Source organism: Monodelphis domestica, chromosome 1, assembly GCF_027887165.1.
Source record: "Monodelphis domestica isolate mMonDom1 chromosome 1, mMonDom1.pri, whole genome shotgun sequence".
Taxonomy (NCBI): Eukaryota; Metazoa; Chordata; class Mammalia; order Didelphimorphia; family Didelphidae; genus Monodelphis; species Monodelphis domestica.
The window spans coordinates 339,444,399-339,467,580 of NC_077227.1; the positions used below are offsets into that span (position 1 = coordinate 339,444,399).

The 23,182-nt window shown below is 37.1% G+C and overlaps 1 protein-coding gene across 24 annotated transcripts in view; it reads left to right on the forward strand.

The window, feature by feature from the left end:
* LOC100026963 (protocadherin alpha-C2) overlaps positions 1-23,182 on the forward strand; it is a 275,774-nt gene that overhangs the window by 114,682 nt on the left and 137,910 nt on the right. The window contains exon 1 of one of the 24 annotated variants that reach the window (XM_056811415.1): positions 12,795-21,465. The exons of 22 other annotated variants lie outside the window; for them this stretch is intronic. In XM_056811415.1, coding sequence (XP_056667393.1) covers positions 19,006-21,465 — 2,460 coding nt within the window. In that variant the 5' untranslated portion in view covers positions 12,795-19,005. Of the gene's footprint in view, positions 1-12,794; positions 21,466-23,182 lie in introns of those variants that run through there. One more of the 24 variants, XM_007473764.3, reaches the window with a different exon arrangement.

The window sequence follows — 23,182 nt, forward strand, 5'->3', positions numbered from 1 at the left end:
TATAATAAAATCTGAAGTTTAGTAAAGCTATGACTGATTATTCACACATTTTCTCATTTTTCCTTTGAGATTCTGGATTTGATCCACCAAATTATTATTATGTTGACTAGTTCCAAAAATAATCTCATGTTAATATGATTGGTATTGCACTTAATCTATAAATTAATTTGGATAATATTATTGTTTTCATTATATTGACATGGTCCAATTATGAGTAGTGGATATTTCTCCAGTTTTTTAAGTTTCTCCTCATTTCTGTTGAGTATTTTGTAGTTCTAGTTAGATAAATCTTATATGTATTTTGAAAGGTTAATCCCCAGATATTTAATTAATGTTGAAGTTCTTTTCAATGGAATTTCTCTTATCATTCCTGTTTTTTTGTTTGTACTATATAGATATTTTTCTGTTTTTTTTTAGATTTATTTTGTATGCATCAGATTTATATAGCCATTAATAAGATTCTTCACCGATTCTGTGAAATTTCCCCAAGTATGCCCTCCTGTTATCTACTTAGTCTAGCATTTCTAGCATTTATTCATTCATAGAATAATGGAAACATCAAGCATCCTTTCTTTACCCAATTCTCACTGAGAAAGTTTACAGTGTTTTTTCTTTATAGATAATGCCAGACCCTGAATATAGATTTTTAAAAGTATATTATTTCAATGCCGCTTAGTATTTCTAATATAAATGAATAATGAATATTGTCTAATTATCTAATCTTAATAATTTGGTTAAATGATTTTTTTTTCATTTATATGCTGTTCAATCTGTTTTAAATTTGACATGATAGTGCAGAGTTATTTTTGGATACATACATTTATAGCATTAGTCTTTTTTTTGCTAATTAAAAAAATCAAATCAATTTTTGAATCAAAATTTGAGTTAATATTGTAAAAGGTGATTAAAATAGGTGACTGAGATTTTACTTGACTCAATCTGAGAGGATGGTCTGCTCAGGCTCAGAATGCTAAATGTCTTCTCTCTGAGAAGGCAAGTAGGTAACTCACTCTGAATTCAGTTGTTTAACAGTTGAAGATTTATTAACAAGGATAAAAAGGACTGAGTATTGGGTTGAGGGCTTGGATATTCCATAATACTAATAAAATCCAACTTTTCCCAGACCACTGACCTTGCAGAAGGCCTCTTTGACCCCCTAGAAAATGTTGGGACTACACTTACTCCCTCTCTACCTAAAATTCCCGTTTCCTAACTTGCTACCTAGGCTAAGCCTATACAATCTTTGATGGAAGCCAGAAATAGCAGTTAAGTCAGAGGATGGTGTCCGTTGTGAGCTAGTCACATGGCATGGATAAAGTCCACCAAGGCAACTTTGTAGTTCAGTTCACTACTAAAGCTAGGTGTTCTTGAGAGGTCTTGGGATGTTTCTTCAGTGTCTGGGATCACAGAGGAATCGCAGGAAATCACAACAGATAGTTGAATGGGTTTTCACCACAGGATCGGGAGAGAGAGCAATCAGCTTCAGAACGGTTGCTTGCTCTCTTCATTTCACTCTCCTCCAGGGCTGTTAACTGTCTCAGAATCTTTTCACAGGATTCTAAGATCTCCCCCTGGTTCTTCATGTTTTGTTGCATTCTATTCAATTTCTGTTTCCACTCTGCTCTCTTGCTTCCTTCCAAAACTCCATTTAAGAATATCCACTAATGATATTTATATATTATTTTCTTCCTCTGCTTTATTATTCACTGGTTTGCATATGGGGACTACATTCATTTCATATCAGGAATTCCATAAATTCTCTCTCTCTCTCTCTCTCTCTCTCTCTCTCTCTCTCTCTCTCTCTCTCTGTGTGTGTGTGTGTGTGAGAGAGAGAGAGAGAGAGTTTGCAGAACAGAGCAGTTATTTGCTATTTAAACATTTGATAGCATTTCTTTGTTTGCATTGACTTTGGGGTTTTATTTATTGTTTTCTTGATGTCTCTGTGATTGGGGTATATAGGTTCTTTACTACCTACTTTGTCAATTTGAGTATTTTATATTTTTGTAAATATTCATGTATTTCATTTGTTTTCAGTTTTGTTGACATATAATTAAGTATTGCAAGTTATGATAATTTTCATTTCTTTTTCCTCCTTTTTGTTTTAAATGCATTCTCATTTTTCAAGTTGACATTTTAGTATTCCTAAAACTGTTAATTTCAATTAGTTAACAGTTTATATATTTTGTTGGGCTTATTGCCTCATTCAGACTTAAACAAATGTAATGGAAATATAGCATCAAATATTTAAAATTACATGGGGTTTTGTCTCCTAAGTAGTCTTTTTCTTTTCATTTTAAAAATCTCTTCATTTCAAAATACTCCTCACACTTGTTTGAAATAGACAACCTAATGAAAGGAAATGGACTTGTGATTTCATTGCTATATAAGGGAATCCCCCTGTTAATTTCAGTTGACATCTTCTCTATGACATACAATCTTAGAGAGTTGCCTAAATCACTGAGAGATCAAATGACTTGCCTAGAGTCACACAGATAGTGTGTGTAAGAGGCAGTAAAGTCAAGTGTTCCTAGTAGTAAGGTCGGTCTCTCATCTATTAAATAACACTACCTCTGTTTATTTGGAGACTATTATTTTTCTAGTTTTTAAAAGTTATATGCTCAATTTATTGGCATTTTTTCATGAATATGTGTTAAGAAATATAATTTTTCTCTAAAACTGCTTTCATAGCATCTTGTAAATGTTAAATGATCATTATAATTTTATTCTATATAATAATTTGTTTTTCTATAATTTTTCTTTGACATAGTTATTATTTAAGATATAATTTAATTTCCATTTTAGTTGGTGTGTTTTGTTCATATTTTCCTTACTTATTTCACTTTATTTTGTTATATGGTCTAAAAAACATATATTTAGTTTTTCTGTATTTATTTAGAAGTTATTTATTCTCTTGCTGGTAGGCAATTTTTCTAAATAAGTCATGTGATGCCCCAAAATGTGTAATCCTTAAGATTTCTATTCAATGGCCATCCAAAATCAACCATATGTTATTTTTCTAGTATTATATTCATATTTTAATTTGTTACCTATTTATTCATGCTAGTAGAGTAGAAGGACATCAGCTTTGAGTTTGATGATCCTGGTTTCCAATTCTAACCCTGACACTATTTGTGTTCACTTGCATAGACCACTTAACTTATTTGGGTTTTAGAATCTTCATAACCAAAATAAGGGAGTTAAGCTACTTCCTCAAAGATAACTTTCAGCCCCAAATCTACATTCCTATATTACTATTAGAACTATTTTTCTGAAAGAAGCAATACAGTTGCCTCTAATAACATAATAAATAAGTTAGTTTATGATCTAATTTTTAAAATTTTGTTAGCTTCTTTTGAAAGTATGTAACTATCTTGCCATTTTGTATGCATAATTAATAGTTATTATTTATGATATCTTTTGATATGATATGAGTTTTCTTTGTAGAGCTCTGATGATACCACCTATTTTTGAGGCTGTCTGGTCTAGGATGATGATTGCTATTTTTGATATTTTGGATTTGACCAAGGTATAATGAATTCCATTCCAACCTATCTTTTAATTTTTGTACATAATCTTTATTTTCCATTTATTTCTTGTGTATAACAAATTGTTACTTACTTAAATCCATTTTCACAAGGTGGGTTCATATAATTAATATTCACAGTTATAGCTGTTAAGTGTACTTTGACTATACATTTATTTACATTCTGTTATAGTGTTATTCTTTTTCTTCTTCCTTCTTCTAGAAAGAAACCAGCACCAGACACTTGCAATTTGTATTGTTTGAAACAATTTGATCTAAAACTCCTCTATTATTCCTCCTTTCCCAACCCAGCTCAGATCTTCTTGAGTCTTGCCCCTTTTTTCTTTTTAAAAAAGTCAGAACTTTAATAGTTGTTTGTTTTGCTTGAGACTATCCACTTTTCCACCCCCACCCTCTGGCTCCTGTATATCTTCTTTTTCCCTATCCCTGGCTAGTCCCTGTTCATTTTACTTTATTTAGACTACTGCAATATATATTTTTACCTTTTCTTGCCTGGCCCAAGTAAGAGTTTGGTTAGATAAATTCCCTCTTCTCACTACCCCAACTATTTGCTTGAAATATTTTCTTCTGTGACACTCAAAATTAAGAAATATAATATTATTTTTCTTTTCTATTCTGAATGATTCTTTTTAAACACTGAAGCCCAGAACTTGTGTCTTTTTGCTTTTCCAATGACCCTTTGAGTATGAGACTCCAAAATAACAATAGTTTTGTGATCTCTTCTCAGCATACAAACAGAGGATAATTATCTAGTTTTTTCCAAATTAATCACACTTTCTTAAGTTGCTTTTGTCAGTCATTTTTGAATTTCAAAGAATGCCCAACTGTTTTTTTCCTACTAAAGAAATAAATGGAAAAGGCAATTCTATCTAAAGCATTTTTTTTCCCCAGTAGAATTATTCTTAGCTTTGCAAAATTCTGTCTTTGCCTTGTGATAAGTGTTTGGTCTTTAAAATTTTTCTTTTCTTATTTGTTGCTGATGAGTGATGCTGTGATTCTGGCAGGGAGTTTCTTGGTATGTGAATTGTGTCTGTAAGTCTTGTGTAATATTTTCTTTTTTGACTTTGGAATTCTATAGCTTAAATAGCATATTTCTGGGGATTCCCTGTTCTGGAATGCCTTAGAGTCAATAATTTTATACTTTCTTCTTTGCTTCCAATACTCAGGCAATTTTCTTTTTTGATTTTTTTGAAACATGATGTCTAAACTTTTTGTTTCATCATATTTTCCTTGTGGAGCAGTCCGTGGTGACAGTGCTGGGTCTGCCATTAGGAAGATTTAAGTTCAAATCTGGTCTCAAACACTTACAGTGTGACTTTAGACAAGCCACTTAATATCCAACTGCTTCTGTTTCCTTAAGTGTAAAATGGGGATAATAGAACCTAGTTCTAAGGGTTGTTGTGAGGATCACAGGAAATATATTTTGAATGCCTACCACAATGACTGGCACACAGTTAATAAATGCTCTCCTTTCTTCTTCTCTTCTTGTCTTCCTTCCTGTTTTTTATATCTTTAAATCAAATTCAAATCAAATCAAATGAACATCCCTTCAAATTTTATTTTCTTGATTTTACTCTAATAATTCCTGTTGTTTTACTGGATTTCTGAATCTTGTCTTTCCCATAACTGGGGGACATTTACTCTTTTGTTAAGGTTTTCTAATGGTTTTTAAAAATTCAATTTTATTTTATTTTCAGTACTGAATTCTCTTCCTTTTTCCTTACCTTCCTCTACTTTTCAGACAAGGAAAACAAAACTCACTACAACTATATATAATCATGCAAAACAAATTAGCCACCACACAAACAAAAACAAAAAGAAAGGAAAGAAAATACTTCCCAGAGGGGCATTGTGTGAACATCAGCTTTCTATCTGGAATTGGATAGTATATTTCATTATGAGTCCTTTGGAACTGTGGTTGGTCATTGTGCTGAATAGAATTCCTAAGTCTTTCAAAGCTGATTATCTTTAACAATTTTGTTCTTACTCTCTAAATTGTTCTCTTGGTTCTGCTCATTTGACTTTGCATTCTTTTATAGCATTCTCAGATTTTTCTAAAACCATTCCCGTCATAATTTCTTATAGTATATGAGTTATATGCCATTTATATCTCAATTTTTTCAGCTTTTCCTCAACTTTGGACATTAACTCAGGATTTATTTCTTTGCCATCACAAAGAGAGTTGATATCAGTCCCTTTGTACATATAGGACCTTTTCTTTTTTCTTTGATGTCTTGGAGATATAGACCTAGTAGTGATATTATTGGGTCAAAAGGTATGTTCAGTTAAATGGCTTCTAGGGAATAGTTCTAAATTGCTTTGTGGAATGGTTGGAGTAGTTCACAGCTCTACCAAAAGTGCAATAAAGCACCTGTATCAGGATGATGGCAGTATCAAAGAAGATAAAAGACCATATTTGAGAGATGGTACAATCTACAGCTCTGGACACTAGATTGTATATGAGGTGGTGAGGGAGAGTGAGGATTCAAGGATGTGAGGAGTCTAGATTGCAAATCTGGAGGACTGGGAGGATGGTGGTGCCTTTGACAATAATAAGGAAGTTTGGAAGGGTGAAAAATTTATGAGTTTACTTCCAGACACATATCCAGAGGATACAAAGTTTGAGATGTTTAATAGGCAGATGGAGAGGGAGATATGAAACTGGAGATCAAGAAAGAGTTTAGGCTGAATAGATTCCCAAATCTACTTGTTGCATTTCTTTATTGAAGAAAATAATTTTCTTGTGCCATTGCAATCTAATATATAAAAAATTTCCAAGTTGTCTGAGTTTGATTTCTCCAAAAGAATTTCGGGTGTGGGAGCCTGTCTGCTATTTCCCTGAACCCTTTCAAAAGTCTAGGCCATCTAGCTTGGTATATAGAGGCAGTTTTAGAAAAATTCTCCCATTTCATTTTCAGTTTAAAGTCTTTTAAATTTGATTTACATTCTTAGAATAACATTTTTCTCAGCCTTTATTTGCTGCATTTCAATTTAGTCCATTAACCCATCATTTCCATAATTTAAGGAATCCAAAATCTCTTCTTTGTTTCCATTTTCTTACCGATCATCAGATAATGTATAATGTAATTATTTATGTAAAATATTTTGTCACAATAAAACTCTATATAAATGTCAGATGAATAGTATCTTCCCTCAACAACTTGATTTTATATTATATAAGCAACATATATTGTGGATATATAGATATATGATCCATTCCACTAGGGGTATGCATGTATTTTTACATGCATCGATAATGTATGGAGTAGTGTCATTTTCACTATATTATATAAAATATCAATGGAAAATCAATACTGAAGTAGAAAGAGTTTCTAATATAAGCTGCTCTTGAAGCCTTTTAAAAGAAACCTTCAGGAATGCCTATCAACTTTCAGCAATATTGTGAACTGAATTTGTGTAATAGGTGTTAGTAAGTGCTTAACACCTTTAATGCTCCTGTTTACCAAAAGATGTAGCTATAATAGTCTGGGTTGGCAAAGGTTATATTTATTGCTTGGGATGAAGGAAGTTTTTAATGGACACTTTATTCCATTTGCCACATGCTTTAAATATTACTGTTGATATTTGATACTCTGACATTATCCTGCTCATTAATTCATTTCTCCCATAAATTGTCATACATACCTCTGTCTCCTAGAATATATCAATGAAAATTATATATATATATATGTGTGTGTGTATATATATATACACACATATATATATGTGGGAGAAAAGAAAAGCCATTTCCCACGTGTTCAGGATGGGTTGGTTTTTCTAAGTGACTGAGGGATGGATTTTCCTAAGGAGGAGAAAAGAGGTTACCATACCAGCTGGTATGGTATCCATATCCAGAAGCCTCTAAAAGGCACTTACACATGTGCATATATATACATATATGCACATGTTTTACATCCCCACCCCCAAATCTTGTAAGCATTTTACCATCCACTATCAGTAAGGAAAATTTGGAGCAATTGTTTTTTTCCTCTTCTACACATACCTTTCTGGAAATATGGACTCCTTTTTATGAAACCTTATGATGAGATGGAAAGAGAATGGATCTGGAGTCATAGGGTCTGGATTCAAAATTTTCCTGGCACTTACTATTCTTGTGACTTTGGGCAAATTGCTTAATCTTACTGGACCTCAGTTTCTTTATCTATAAAATGGAATTGGACTAGATGTCCTCTGAAGACCCTTCTAGTACTGGATCTGTACTTTCTCTGAGCGAAAGAATTACTTAATTTGAGTTGTTATCTCTACAGAGCCTTTAACAATCCCTTCCATGCCTAGTAGGCCCTTAAATGCTTGTTGACTTATGCTTAAATACGTTATAGAATGCAATTGCATCCATTTGGGTATCTCTTTTATCACTGCAGGTTGAAATCCACCGTATTCTTTGTTTCCCTTATACAACTTAGCTCATGAATCCTTCAAAGATGATCTAGATGACATTCAGTAGGCTTTCCTTTAGATATTTTTACTTTTAGCAATTAAAAGACCTATACTAGGGTAGTCTGATTATTATTCCTCATTCTTACTTCAAAACCTCCCCAAATCTTTTTCTCTTTGGTATATTGTGTGCTACTCCTTGAAGGCAGTGTCATGCTGTAGTCTACTTGCATTCATGATATATTTTTCTATTGTCTTTCTGGGACACCTTCAACTTTGATTCTTTGGAAATTTTGCTGTCCTTTGATTGCACTCACACATTATCATAGGGAGAGCATTTGCATAAAAAAGTCTTTGACTCAGGAAACTTCCCCAAATTATTGAAAGCACTGTGCAATTTCATAAATTTAGTGTTGCCTACTCCCCCCATATTTTCTCCTTGTTGAATTCTGGACCTATCTCATTATCCTTCTGTGGTCTCCACCTAAGGTTTCAGTTACTTGATTGACTAGATATCCAATTGCATGTCATGATTTGTGCGCCAGGACTTTTTGGCCATTTCCTTTGTTCTATATTAATTATTAGGCTGACTTCTTAACAGCTATAATGTATATCTTTAAGTAAATCCAGTAATCTTCTGGGACTTGATAAATTTACTATAATATGTTTCACAAGTAGGAACATCTAAAGAATTACACCATCCATGAGGAATTCCTCATCCACCATGACAGTTGTAAACACCTTTAAACAGCACAGCATTCAGAATTAGAAGTTCAATAAAAAGAGTTACTTGTGTGGTTGCATTTATCAAAAAAATGTATGATCTTAACCTATGCCAATGGGGGGGTAGCTAGGTGGACACTTCCTAGCTGTGTAGCCCTGGGCAAGTCACTTAATCCCAGTTGCCTAACCCTTACCACTCTTCTGCCTTGGAATCAATACACAGTATTGCTCTTTTGGGGGTAAAGGTAATCAACAATGGTCAATTAGGTGATGCAGCAGATAGATCACCAGTTTGCAGTGAGGGTGGCCTGGGTTCAAATTCAGCTTCAGACACTAGTTGTGTGACTGTGGGCAGGTCATGTAACACTATTTACCTCAATTTCCTTATCTTTAAAATGAGATGGAGGAGGAAATGGCCAATCACTCTAGTAGCTTTGTCAAGAAAATCCTAAATAGAGTCATGAAGAGTCAGCCACAATCAAAATAGCTGAATAACAACAAAAATCAATAAAAATAAACACGGTAAGATATTAGGATCATATTTAGGCCGAGAGGTATCTTAGAAATCATCTAGGCCAACATTTTCCTTTTAGAGATTAGCTAACTTAATCTGAGAGGCAAAGTGAATTTTCCCAATAGTAGTTAGTAAATCCTAATAGTAGTTAGTAAAACTGGGATTCAAATTTAGCTTCTGAGACTTAAAATTCAGTATATTCATAGCGATAATGAGTGGTATTCTTGGCACCTTTTCATCTATTGTGAGACTGTTAAGATGTAGATTTTCTCTATCTGTTTTTGTATGTCTCACATGGCAGATACCTTTCAAAATGTAAAGGTCATTCTAATAAAAAAAATAGAGAAAGTAGACATACAGTTGGGCAGTTGTTGATTGTATCTCTATCACTTTTGTGGAAATATTATGCATTTTTACTTTCTTTCAGTACCTTCCCTTCCCTAACATATCTTATAAAATAATTTCTCAGGGCTTTCAAGATTCTGTTGCCTCCAATACAGATATTTTTGGTATGTGTTTTATTGGATATATCCAGTCTTCTCAATTTCTATCTCAGTGATTTCATCTTCCTCATATAGCACTTGATGAAATAAGTATTTGGATCCATGTGATAATTCTTTTGTCATACTAGCCATTAAAAGAAATCCTTATAGAAATGTTAGCGGATATATTCTATCTATTGTTTACTTGTGTTCCTGCCCATTTCATTTTTGAAAGTCCTTGAGACTATGTAACTCAACTGGGTTTTATATTCAGCTTCCTGTAGGCTAGTTTGGCTTTCACTGCTTTTTGTTCCTTTATAGGTTGAAATTGTTCATAACTTTCCACTATCTTCCTTTTTTTGTTGTATTTTATGAAGAATAAAGAAAAGTAGAGGTAGACTTACAACACTATGCAAAGTAAGTCCCCCCCCCTTTTTTTGCTGACATGCTTTTGTACTTGTAAAGGAGGGAAAAGATTTGCTATGGCAACTCTTGGCCTTTTTTGGTTTCCATTGTGGTAGCTGTTTAACTGTTTTACAAACGTTTAATGTTAACGTTTTGTAGGAAATGGTGATAATCAAGATTTTTAAATTTTTTATAGAAATATTAACTATTAACAGTTTATGCTCTAAATATATGAGATTATTTTCAATTAATCAATAAAATACTATTGGAAGAATGGAAGTGTACCCTTGGAGCTCAGAAAATAGATGACTTACATGTTGTCTGCATTGAAGTGATCATTGAAACCACTAAAGTGAAAATGATGAGATTGCCAAAGCAAAGAGTATGGAGCAAAAATTCTGAATGGTTTTTGAGTTGTGGACATATTTTTGTGTCTAGTGAAGCCTATGGACATTTTCTCAGAATAATATTTTTAAGTGTATAAAATAAAATACTTGGGATTGCAAAGTTAAGCAATTATATTAAAATATGTATTAAATATATATGTATATATATTAAAAGTTTACTGACCTCTTGTTAAGAACCCTATGTTAAGATGGCTTAAAGGGAGAAAAGAAGAAGTTTGAGGCTAGATCTCTGAAGAATTATCTCTTTAAGGAATCAGGAAGGTGAGAAATCACGGAAGTGGGCAGAAAAGGAACATTTTAAAAGGTAATGATAACAATTGACATTTATGTAGGATTTAATGGTTTGTATATGATCTTATTGAATCTCTACAAGTCTATGGGGGTAGATGCTATTTTTATTCCCATGAATAATGAGAAACCAGAAGCTCAGAGACAAGAATTGTCTTATGTAGGATCCTACAGCTAATAAGCATTTAGTCTTTGATTTGAATCTAGTTATTTCTGATTCTAAGTTCAGTACACTATCTGCTAGCCATATTATGTTATAGGAAAAGAAGTGGGAGAGCCTGCATCTCAAAACCAAGAGAGAATATTCAGAAGAGAAATAAATCTTTAATTTTTTTCTTATTTTTATATTTTCCTTTTATATCATCTTCATGTCCAAACATCTACCTTTCCTTCTGCTTCCCAGAACCAGCTGCCATACAAAGAGTAACAAAGAGAGATTAACAACAAAGCTAACCAAGGCATCAGCTGGCTCTTTCAGTCTTCCCTCTTGGTGCATTGCAGGTTGGGAGGTGCCTTTTCTCTTCATTTGTGGAGTCAAGCTTAATCCTGATCATTACTCAGTGTTCAGGTTTGTTGTGGGAGGTTGGTGTTGGGCATTCATTTATAGCTATTGTTGTGTCTATTGTTTTCCTGGTTTTGCTTACTTTACTTTGCATAGAGTCCAAAGTCTACCTCTACTTTTTTGTATTCTTCATAAGATACAACAATATTACATTACATTTATTTTTAACAATTTCTGAAACCATTAAAAGAGTCGAGGGGGACACAAATATCACTAATTCAAAAAGCAAATATTACTCCTTTTCCCTAGTATCAGCTTTGTAGTCTGAAGCAACCAGTGATTCCCAATGTATTGTTGCTCAATTTTGTCCAATTCTTCAGTACTCCAGTGTGAGGCTTTATTGGTAAAGATACTGAAGTGGGTTTCCATTTCCTTCTCCAAGGAATTTAAGCAAATAAAGGGTAAATGACTTGCCCTGGATCACACTAAAGTATTAAGTGTCTGAGACTGGATTTGAACTCAGATTTTCCTGACTCCAATCCTAGTGCTCTATCCACTGAACCACCTACCTTCTTCCAAGGTATATAGTTTACAAATAAAAGAAGCAACCAGATGTCATAGGAGCTACATAAGAAGAGTCTGGGGAATTTAGAAGTAGTAATCATGCTTAAGCCTGGCTGCATTTTTAATCACCATCTGGAATGTGATGGTGAGGTTTATGTGGACATGAATAGTTTGATATCATGACTGGATCTATGTGACATTCCATGTAATGAGTTATGTTATAAATAACGTCTTTCTTTTTAGCAGTAAGTTTTGAGGAAGAGAGGGTTTCTTTTTTTGTTTGCTTGTTTGTGTTTTTGAAAAACAAAGTTCATTGAACTCTGGAAATCTGGTTACCTCAGAGAAGTGAAACAATTACATAACATTCCTGTGGGAAAGGCATTTGAAGGTTATTGTACAAGATCATTAAAAATATGATCCACTATGCAATTAAAAGGACAAACTAAATATGATACAAATTAAATGAATGGGAGTGTAGAAATAAGAAAAATTACAAAGCATTTTAGATTGGTCCCTGCAATCAGTAGGAACTACCTTGCTAGTTACTGGGACATATAAATGAGATTAAGTCTGCACTTCTTAGGGAAGCTGCATTATTATATTTTTAGTCTACAAATACATTGAGGTTATAATTTGCTAAATGTAAGCCCAGTGACCTGTAAGCTAATTCTGTCTCTAAATTAAATACCATGCTCTCAGGGAGTAGCTTATGTGGGAGAATTTATATATTTGTATATCTATATCTATATCTATATCTATATCTATATCTATATCTATATCTATATCTATATCTATATCTATATCTATCCTTTTCTGATTGAATTCACAATTACTTGTGTCCAATTTGGCCTTCAAGTAATCAGCTCAGAGATCATACCATAGGAGTGAAATTTGAATTGTGTGCTTAAGGCCACATTTGGTCAGAGAGCTATTTGCTTATAACCTCTGGGGTATTGAATTCTCTAGCACATAAAGTAAATGTACTTTGGGATAGAATTCAGTACTTTCTTCTTTTACTGAGTTTTAAGTCTGTAGTTTGAATTGAGATGCTTTCATTGGGAGAACCTGTGAAAAATGTTATAAACAAAGGAACCAATTGGAAATGGCAAAGACTACTAGTTATAGATTTTTTGGATGTTGGATTTTGGTTTTTAGTTGATATATATATTTGTGTTGGTGTCTCTAGCTGTTTTAAACCTTTGGGTATATCCTTCTTCCTGCATTGCTATTTTCTACAAACCACAAATGGTTTGTATGACAATACACAGGAGATGACAGGGACATCCTTAGGGGACTGTGGGCTAGGCTGAATCATTCGATGTGTATATGTGTATGTATGTATATGTGTGTGTGTATTTTTCTATAATTGTGATTGTTTGAATGTGCACATTTTGTCTCTTAATATATTTAGGCAGTATTAACTAGAGATGGGCTGTGAGGTGGGGGAAGCTGAACTATATATAATAGGACAACAGAAAGGGGAGGGACTTGTTTCAGGTACTTTACTTCAGATTATTTCTGTATATGTCCTTTTTAATATTTCCTTTCCCTCTGTTAGCTGTACCTCCTCCCTTTCCAATTCTATCAGTATCTGTGTCCACTAAATATCCTTGTTTCATTCCTTCTCTTATTAGGACTTTGTACAATTATACCAATTTATTATTACAAATTGTGAGGCATCTAGGTGGTGCAGTGGATTGAGTGCCTAGAGTCAGGAAGATTCCTCTTCTTGAGTTCAAATCTGGCCTCAGATACTGTAATAATGAGATTTTGTTAGGGGAAAGAACAAGAAGGAAACATAAAAATCAGGTTTATTTTTGGGAAAGGGAAGAGGGAAAGAGCAAAGAAAATTATTACAATTAATCTTAAACCCTAATTTCTATAAACCTATCTTAACCTAACTTTCTAAGCTAAAAAAAACATTAAGTTTCCCCAACACAAAATCTCACAAATGGAATCCAGTCAATAGGCCAGGATCTTCAGATAAAACTGTCCAAAGCAGGACCAGTGGAGAAGTGAGTCTTTAGTCCTCTGTTCTAGCTGCCAGCAGCCAGTCCAAGCAGGATTCTTCTCTCTTCAACTGGTATCACCAAAAGGCCAGAAATCTGATGTAAAACTTGCAATCTCCAAAGTCCTTCAGGAGAGAAGTGAAGTTTCTGTTGGGACCATAGAATCTTTACCTAGATATTGACCCTTAGAGTCCCATGTGACTCTCTGTCACCTGCTCCTGTCAATCACTTGAAAGTTTGCATTGCAAAGTCTTTTTGCAAATGTCCTCTTCCTATTATAATACTTATTAGTTGTGTGATCCTGGTAAGTCATTTAACTCTGTTTGCCTTAGTTTTTTTTTTTCCTCTGTAAAAGGAGCTAGAGAAGGAAATGGCAAACTATTCCAATATTTTTGCCAAGAAAATCAGAAATGGGGTCAGGAAGAGTCAGATAAAACTAAAGTGACTAAAGAACAACAACAGTTATACAAATTGTACATACTACAAATATGTGATAGGGACATCTAGGCAGAGTAATCAGGATTACTATGTTAATTATTTTGTTTGAGTTTGGCACATTCTTACTCCTGCCTTCAGAAAGAGAAACCTTTCTCTCCAATACAGTTAGTATAGGATCTGCCAGCAGCTCCTATATAATGAACCTGTGGGTGGTGACCTGAGAAGGAAATTGGAGGCTAGAGGAATATGCTTGTAAAATAGATAAGGCAGTCAGAGGAAGAGACACAGGAATAAAGACTCAGAGACCACAAAGTTAAAACACTTGGGGAGTTGCAAGTTCCGTTATTACCTCTCTGGAAAGAGAGAAAGCAAGCGGAGAAATTATAAGTATGAGAAACAAGAGAAGTGGTGGGGAGCTGACAACTCCAGGACATCCTCAATGGGCCACAGGGCCAAGAGATTAATGGGAGATGTGCAGGGCAGCTGCGCTGCATTAATCAGTCAGACATGAGTCAAGACCAAGATCAAGATAGTAAGAGGCAAGAGGGAGGGAATCAAGGCAAGGGATGTAAGAGCAAGAGAAGTCAGAGAAGAGGAGGCTCACACATGTTCCCCAGCTTTTATTGGGGACCTTAGGAATGTCAAGTGGGAGGTGATTAATGAATACATGACATGATATAGGTTTTTACATTGGTAGAATTGACAATGATGGCATCAAAGAGGAGGAGATTAATCTAACCTGCGCTTTGTAAATGAATGTAATCTGAGCTAGGGCACTGTGGCAGTCAACGCCCAGCCCAGGAATTTGTTAGTCCTTTGGACTGTCCCTTTCCATACAATGAACATTAAGTGATCTGACCATGTGTCTGGTAAATGAATATATAGGATACAATATCAGTACATCAACCATACTTGCAAGATGCTAACATGCCTGGTATGCTACAGTTAGCATTATCAGCAGAATGGGTTAATTTATGAAACACACTTACTGTTTTCCAGCAGCTCTGCAAAGCATTTAAAAAAGTCATTAAAGTTGGGGAAGGTGTCCCTGTTTCTCAAGCACACTTCATAAGTAATCATCCTAATACATAGCAAGAGGGGCATTGGTATAGAATTTAAAAAGGTCTTGGAGATCATTTAGTCTAGCCCCTTCATTTTACAGGTGAGGAAACTGAGGTTCAGTGAGGTTAAATGATTTGCTCATAATCACATGGCTATTTAGGGCTGGAACAGGTATTTTAATTCTGTTCTCATGACTTTTAACCTACCTTTCTTCTTTCCCTAGCTTTATACCATCTTTTCATGTTACTAACTCTAACTTGACATTTTGGTTGTTTTCCCATTTTCTGAAAGATAAAAGACAAATTTCCCAAACTGACATTAAGATCCTTCATAATCTGGCTTCAACTTACTTTTCCAGTGATATTTCAGACTCTTCCCTTTTTCACAGGCTACATTCCCACCAAACTAAACTCCGAGTCCCCTTTCCATTCCAGCTTGTGAGATCTGTGTAAAAGGAAATAGTTCAGAGACTATGAGCTGGCCTCAGAGCAGAGATTCCAGAGTCAATTCCAGAGGGAGGACTAAGCTCTTAAGGAATAGCTTATGCCTCTTAAAGCCAGGCTACTTTGCTTTTTTAAAAGACCATGTGAGGTATGACTGACCCTTAGTCAGTTATCTGAAGTTCTCTGTATTCTAGAAATTATTTTTGCTTAATCACTAATGCCTTATAATGCTATCAGATTAGTTAGGGAACTCTGTTGTTCAGTTATGATGATAACTCTTTTATGTTGTTATCAGGTCAATGGAAACTTCCCAATTTTATTAGAAACTTCCTTGTTTCTAAAACATCCTCTCTCCACATCTTGGACTTTTGAAATCTTTCTCTTTCTTAAAAGTAAGTCTAGCTCTGGTGCTATCTCTATGAACCCCAGCTCATATCTTCTCCAGGTGAAAAATCTGTTTTTTCTCAAATTTCTTTTAGCACTTTGAATTTCTCCTCTGTCCAAAAAATATTGTCTTGCAACACATCTATTCACATAGATGTTTTATTCCATTCTATTCTACTTTAAGTTTCTCAAGGGAGAAGACTTTCAAAAAAAAAATTTCATCCCTAGTGTCTACCACAATGGCTTACACATAGTAGGAATGTTTGTTCAAAATAAGATCTTCCTTTCCCTCTCTTTTTTTAGACTCAGCCTGAATGACACAGCAGTGGGGTAAAAGAGTATTTCCTTTATTTTGTCCAAGTCTTGTCTTCAAGTATAAGCTTACCTCCCTAATACTCAAAGATATATTTGGGATAGGAGCACTTATAACTTTTAGTTTCAGTCTGGCTTTAGTTAACAGAAGTTTGTATGGTGCTAGGTTTAGCTTCAGCTAGAGTTTCTGTTAATGCTTCAGTGGTAACATTTTATCCTAACAAGGAATGTGTAATCAAAATCTAGTCTGTGAACCACTGTCACACAGAAATTTCAGAACTTAAAAAAATGTCCATTCTAAGAAGGGTGCCATTTCCTTTTGGATTCTTGGGACCAGTGGAAGAGATACTTTGAGTTGCCCTATTTCTGGATTTTGATGTGGAGATCAGAGGTTATTTTTAATTTGATGGATTTTCTCATGGAATAGATCAGTTTCCAGCCTCTTACGGACTTTCTGACTTTCTTTAACAGAGAACCAGAAGTCAAGATTAACAATAATAATAGCTAACACATATATAAAGCTTTAAAATTGGCAAAACTCTATAAAATATCATCTCATCTGATCTTCACAAAAACCATGGGAGGTAAGAGCTATTATTTGTTGTTGTTGAGTCATATTTGATTCTTTGCGATCCATTTGTCATTTTCTTGGCAAAGATAGTGGAGTGGTTTGCCATCTCCATCTTCCTGACTCCAGGTCCAGCTCATTTTATAGATTGGAAACTGAGACAAACAAGATTAAGCGACATCCCAGGATCACATAGCTAGTAAATGTCTGAGACCAGATTTGAACTTGGGAAAGAGGAGTCTTTCTCACTTCAAGCCTGGCACTCTATCCAATGAACCACCTTGCTGTCCACTAGCACAGTGGTATAGTGAACAGAGTGCTGGAGTCAGGAAGACCCTAGTTCAAATATGGCCTCAGACACTTAATAGCTGTAGGACCCTAGACATTATCTAAATCAATGTCTACCTTAGTTTTTTTCCCTATTTTAACAACCATTATCAATTTCCTTATCTGTAAAATAGGGAGAAACTGAGGGAAACAGATTAAATGATTTATCTAAGGTCATACAGCTATTAAGTGTCTGAGGCTGGATTTTAACTAGGGTATTCCTGAATCCAGATCCAGTACTTTTATACTATGCCCTCTACCTACCATATAAATTAGAGAAAACTGGGAATTTCAAAGATTTTGGGTCCATTTCTCCTTTCTGACTGCATGGGGCCTAGTCCAGTGTAGTTTTAGAGTGGCTATTCCTGGCTTTTTGAACCACTCAGCCCACTCTTTCTCCATAGAATCTGATGTTGAATTCCTTTCCCTTGTCCTGGTATCTTTAAGAGTTTTTCCCATCTAAAAAGTTATTTAAAATCTCCAGGGATTTTTTTTCCCTTAGGTGATCTTAATTAAAGAAGAGGCTGATGTTTAGCAGAGTATGAATTCTCAGGCATAATATTTAAGTCTGTAACCTGCCCCATAAATCTTGGATAAGACTAGCCCTGTGTCTGAGGGATAGCCATGGGGACTTTTTTTCTGCCACATGTCACAAGGAAACAGGCACTCCCAGAAAGGAAAACAGGCAGTCCCAGGAGCCAATAACCTTGCTTGGGAGCAGGGAATTTCTTTCAAATTCCATCCACTTCCTTGAATTTCATGTCCAACTTCTGGGAAATTCTGAACAGAATTTTAGAATTATCCCAAGTTCCAGGATCCTCAAAGCAACAAGGAGGTTGTAATCCTCAACTTTGGAGTCTTCCCAGATTCATCTGCTTTATTCTTAATGGATCCTAAAGGAGTTCAGTGTTTCTCAAACCATGTCCAAGATGCTTTGACCCCTCTTAAGTGCTAGGAAAATACAGATGGAAACAAAATTATCCTGCATACTTTAATAATACCTTTACACCTATCATGCTCTCCTCCCAACAATGCTGTGAGGTAAATAAGCAAATATTGTTTTATCTCCATTATGCTAACAGGGAAGCTGAGACTCAGTGACTCTTTGTGATTTCATAGGTAGTTCTTGTCAGAGCCAGAATCAAAATTCACGGTCTTCTAAAGCCAGATCACCACACTAAGCTTCTTCTGGGAGAAAAAAAAAAAGTAGACAGCAGGCGAGGTCCGTGGCTGTCCACTTACCGGGATGGACACAAGATATATCAGCTTCGAAGTGTTTGTGACTTTTCTCAGAGGAGCATTCTTTTCTTAAGGAGATTTTCTTAGAGGTTGGACCCGAGTCTTCAGCTGGCGTTCTGTCCAACCTTTTTTCTGTACGTCTTCCCCTGAGATCCCTAGGCGGCGCTGCTTTCCTCCTGCCTTGCCTGGCTCCCTTTTCCCAGACGGCAGCTGAACCACACTTAAGGCTTTCTCTGAGCCGGCTAACCCAGTATTCATTTCAGCCCAGAGAAGGAAGACGAACCTCAGCCCATTTCCTACATTTTCGCCGGCGGTAGTATAGTCTATGTAGTTTATTCCGTGCCGGGTGAGCTCAACTGGAGCCCCGGAGAATGGTCACGGGTAGCTCCGCTCCGAGGAATGTGCCAGAGGGGAAGGATGTTGGGCTGGATAGTGATTCTTTGCTTGTGGACCGGCTCCTGCGCTGCGGAACATCTGGAGTACTCTGAGTTTGAGGAGACGGAGCATGGCAAGATTGTGGGGAACGTTGCCACCGACTTAGGGCTGGCAGCCGACACGCTTATTTTCCGGAAATTTCGCCTTCTTTCCAGCAACGGCGGCGAGCCCTACTTTGGGGTGGAGCTGGGCAGCGGCAGCTTGTTTGTCCGGGAGCCGGCCGATCGCGAGCGGCTCTGCGGAGCCAAGCCTATCTGCATTCTCAACTATGAGCTAGTGCTCAAATATCCATTGGAGCTTCACCGGATGAGTGTCCACATTCTGGACCTCAATGACAACCCGCCTCGCTTCCCCGAAGGCGAGGTGCTGCTTCACCTAGCAGAGTTCCTGGTGCCGGGAGCCCGCTTCACACTTCCCAACGCCCAGGACGCAGATGAAGGAACCAACGGGTTACTGAGCTACTCGCTGAGTCCTAGCGAGCACTTCCGTTTGGAGATGGGGACCCGTTCGGACAGCAGCGAGTATCCCGAGTTGGTGCTGGAGAAATCGTTGGATCGCGAGCAGCGCGACACCCACAGGCTGGTGCTGACTGCTCGGGATGGGGGCCAGCCTGATCGTTCCGAATCTGTTCAGGTCACAGTCACCGTTGTGGACACCAACGACAACGCGCCTGTGTTTCAGCGCTCAGTTTACCGGGCCAGTGTTTCAGAGACAGCGCCCAACGGGACTGTGCTGATTCGAGTGCAAGCCTCCGACCCTGACGAGGGTCCCAACGGGGAGGTCCGGTACATCTTTAGCAATAGCACTCCAACAGAGCTGAGACTCCAGTTTCGAGTGCACTCCCAAAGTGGGGAGGTGAGTGTGGTGGCGCCGCTTGGACCAGCTGACAAATTGCTGGAGTTATTCATCGAGGCGAGAGACGAGGGAGCGTTTAGTTTAGCCAGCACTGCTAAACTGCTGGTGGAAGTGATCGATGTGAACGACCACGCCCCAGAGGTGCGCATCACCTCACTCTCCAGTCCCGTGTCCGAGGACGCGCCTTCAGGCACTGCGATTGCCCTGTTGAGTGTCCGAGACGAAGATCGGGGTCCCAATGGAAAGGTAACCTGCAGCATCCAAAGCAACGGCCCCTTCCAGCTACGCCCTTCTTTCGACAACTACTACAGCTTGTTAACTGATGGGCCTCTAGACCGGGAACAAACCAGCGAATACCAGGTCACGATCGTAGCTTCCGACGGCGGCTCTCCCCCTCTAAGCACGCACAGGACAGTGACCGTGCTCGTTGAGGATGTGAATGACCACGCACCGAGCTTTCCTTTGCCTCAGCAGGAGTTCTTCGTGGCGGAAAACAATGGAGCTGGGGCCTCGCTGGGTCGCGTGTTCGCCCAGGACCAGGACCTGAACCAGAATGGCCTTGTGTCCTATCTGCTGCGGGATCTTCACTCAGACAGGCCGCTGGCCTCCAGCCTGGTAGAGGTGGATCGGATAAGCGGAGCCATCACTGCCAAAACTTCCTTTGACTTCGAGCAGCTCAAGGGATTTCACTTCGTGGTGGAAGCCATGGATGGCGGCATTCCTGCCAGGAGTACAGAAGTGAAGGTCAGCGTGTTCATCGTGGACCGAAATGACAATCCCCCAGCCATCCTGTATCCTCTGGTCAAAAATGGCTCAGTCCCAGTAGAAATTGTGCCTCGTCAGGCCAAAACAGGGTACTTGGTCACCAAGGTAGTAGCCGAGGATGCAGACAGTGGGCCAAACGCTTGGCTTTCCTACCATGTCCTGCAAGCTTCGGACCTGAGCCTTTTTTCTGTCTCCCCTAACACAGGAGAGCTCCGGACCCGGCGCTCCATTCTGCCGACAGATGCAGTAAAGCAGAAGTTGGTGATCATGGTTCAGGACCACGGGGATCTTCCCCTCTCCTCCTCCATCACTTTGGGTGTACTGTTGGTAGATTCTCCCCCACAGGTCATTCCTGACTTCAAGGACGGGTGGGAAACACGAGGACAGCTTTCGACCCCTAATTTATATTTAGTGATAGCCCTTGCGTGCATTTCCTTTTTGTTTCTGGTGTTTTTAGTCTTCTCCGTTTGCATCAAATGGAGCCAGGGCCAATCTTGTAGCTGTCATAGCTGCTGCCCTTCGCACTGTTGCTCCCCAGAGTCATATCAATGTCGAAAGAAGATGCCTCAGAACCCTGGCCTGACGTCTGCCACCATTGACGTCACTGCAGTGGGGAGGCTTTCTCAAACCTACCTCTACCAAGCCTCACTGGGGCTTGGTTCCAGCAATAACAATTTATTCTTGCGTGGAGAATACAGTACAGCAGACCTAAGGAATCTTGTCAGTGGGGTTGGACTGAATTTGCCAATATCCTGTATTCAGATTCGAAACAGAAAAGGGGAACATGCAAATGACAAAGCTATGGTAAGCCAGTGCTATAAAAAACGATTCCCATTTTTTTGAGTTCTCTTGTCTGTCATTGAAAGAGACAGTTGGACTTAGATATCGCCATTCCAGCTTTAAGATTTTGTCATTCCGAGAACCTAGTTATGAACAGATAAAAAGACAGAGAGGATTCCCCATTTAATTTTTTTCCTTTTAGTTAAATTTATTTTGTTTAAGCAGTAAACTTCCCTTCCCTTCCCACCTTCCTGTTCCCAATTGAAAAAAAAAGAGAAGAAAAACAAAAACCTATTACAAAATTAAGCAAAACAAATTTCCCTATTGCCCATGTCCACCAAAAAAGTTCTGTTTTGTGCTCTTTCATTACCTCTCTGTCAGGTTCCCCATCTTTTAAAATTCAACTGCAGGTTGCTGTCCAATAACTAAGTTCTGAAATGCTCATAACAGAATTGAGGTACCAGTAACATAATTCAGTAACTTTCACTTCAACAGATATTCACAGACTACATAATTAGTATTTTACTAGAACTTGAAGGAATGGAAAAGAAGTAGTCTTGTTGGGGATGAGTTTAGCACCTGTAAATAGTTTCTTTTTTTTGTTTGGAGTCATGATTTATTCCTCCTGAGAATTCATGCATAGAATCTTCCTTCACTGATGCCTAAAAGCAATTCATCAGCAAGAAATAGTTTTGTTTTTTTAAGTGAGTTTCTGAATCAGTAAGAGGTTGACTTGCACAGTATAATACAACTACTATGAGGCAGATAGCATGAAGAACCCAATTCTTCCTAACTTTAAGGCAAATCTCCAGCTATGCTACTTCTCATCCAAGAAATGTAGAAGAATATGAAACAAGAAACACGAAATGGAATTTAATAAGGTACTATAATGTATGATAAAGACAAATATATATTCCAGCATATTGAGAAGAATTTAGATCAATGTCTGGAATTATCAGAGATATCTTCAAGGAGAAGGTGAGAATTTAAGGTGAATATTAACAAAATCATAGACATTTTTCAAGAATTTTTTATGTAAGTCATTAGGAAAAAATAAATGAGGATGAGGGACAGCTAGGTAGTACAGTGGAGAGAACTCCAGGCTTGAAGTCTGGAGGACTGGCCTCAGACACTTCCTAGCTATGTGACCCTGGGCAAATAATTTAATTAGGATTACCTACCCCTTACACCTCAGTCTTAGAGTTGTTACTAAGGCATATGATTAGGGATTAAAAAATGAATGATGATGATGTGCCATGCAAAATACATTTTGATAATTTCTGAAGAGAATTCCTGATCCAACCATGGACTTAAATTAGATAAAAAGAGCATTTTAAAAGTTACATGGTATCTAGTGTATTGCAGGAAGAATTGAAAAAGGAAATTTTGAGTGGAATACTTTATTTTAGTAGTTTAAAATCTTTTCAATAATTAGTCAAAATAATAAAATTTCCTGAAAATGGTGAAAGATGAACAAATGTTTCATCTTACGATTTACATGAAGTTTGACTTGGTAAAGCAGACTTCCTTGAATTGCATGCCAAGATATATAGGACTATCTAGTTCAACCTTCTTAGTTTTAGAAATGGGAAAATGGAGAGGACCATGACTTGCTCAACCTCACATCAGTAGTGAGAGATGTGAGATTTGAACCCCAAGCCTTTTGATTTCAAATCCAGCACATTTTCCACTACACTCTGCCTCCTGCATTATACCTAGTGGTTTTAATGTATTTCTGATG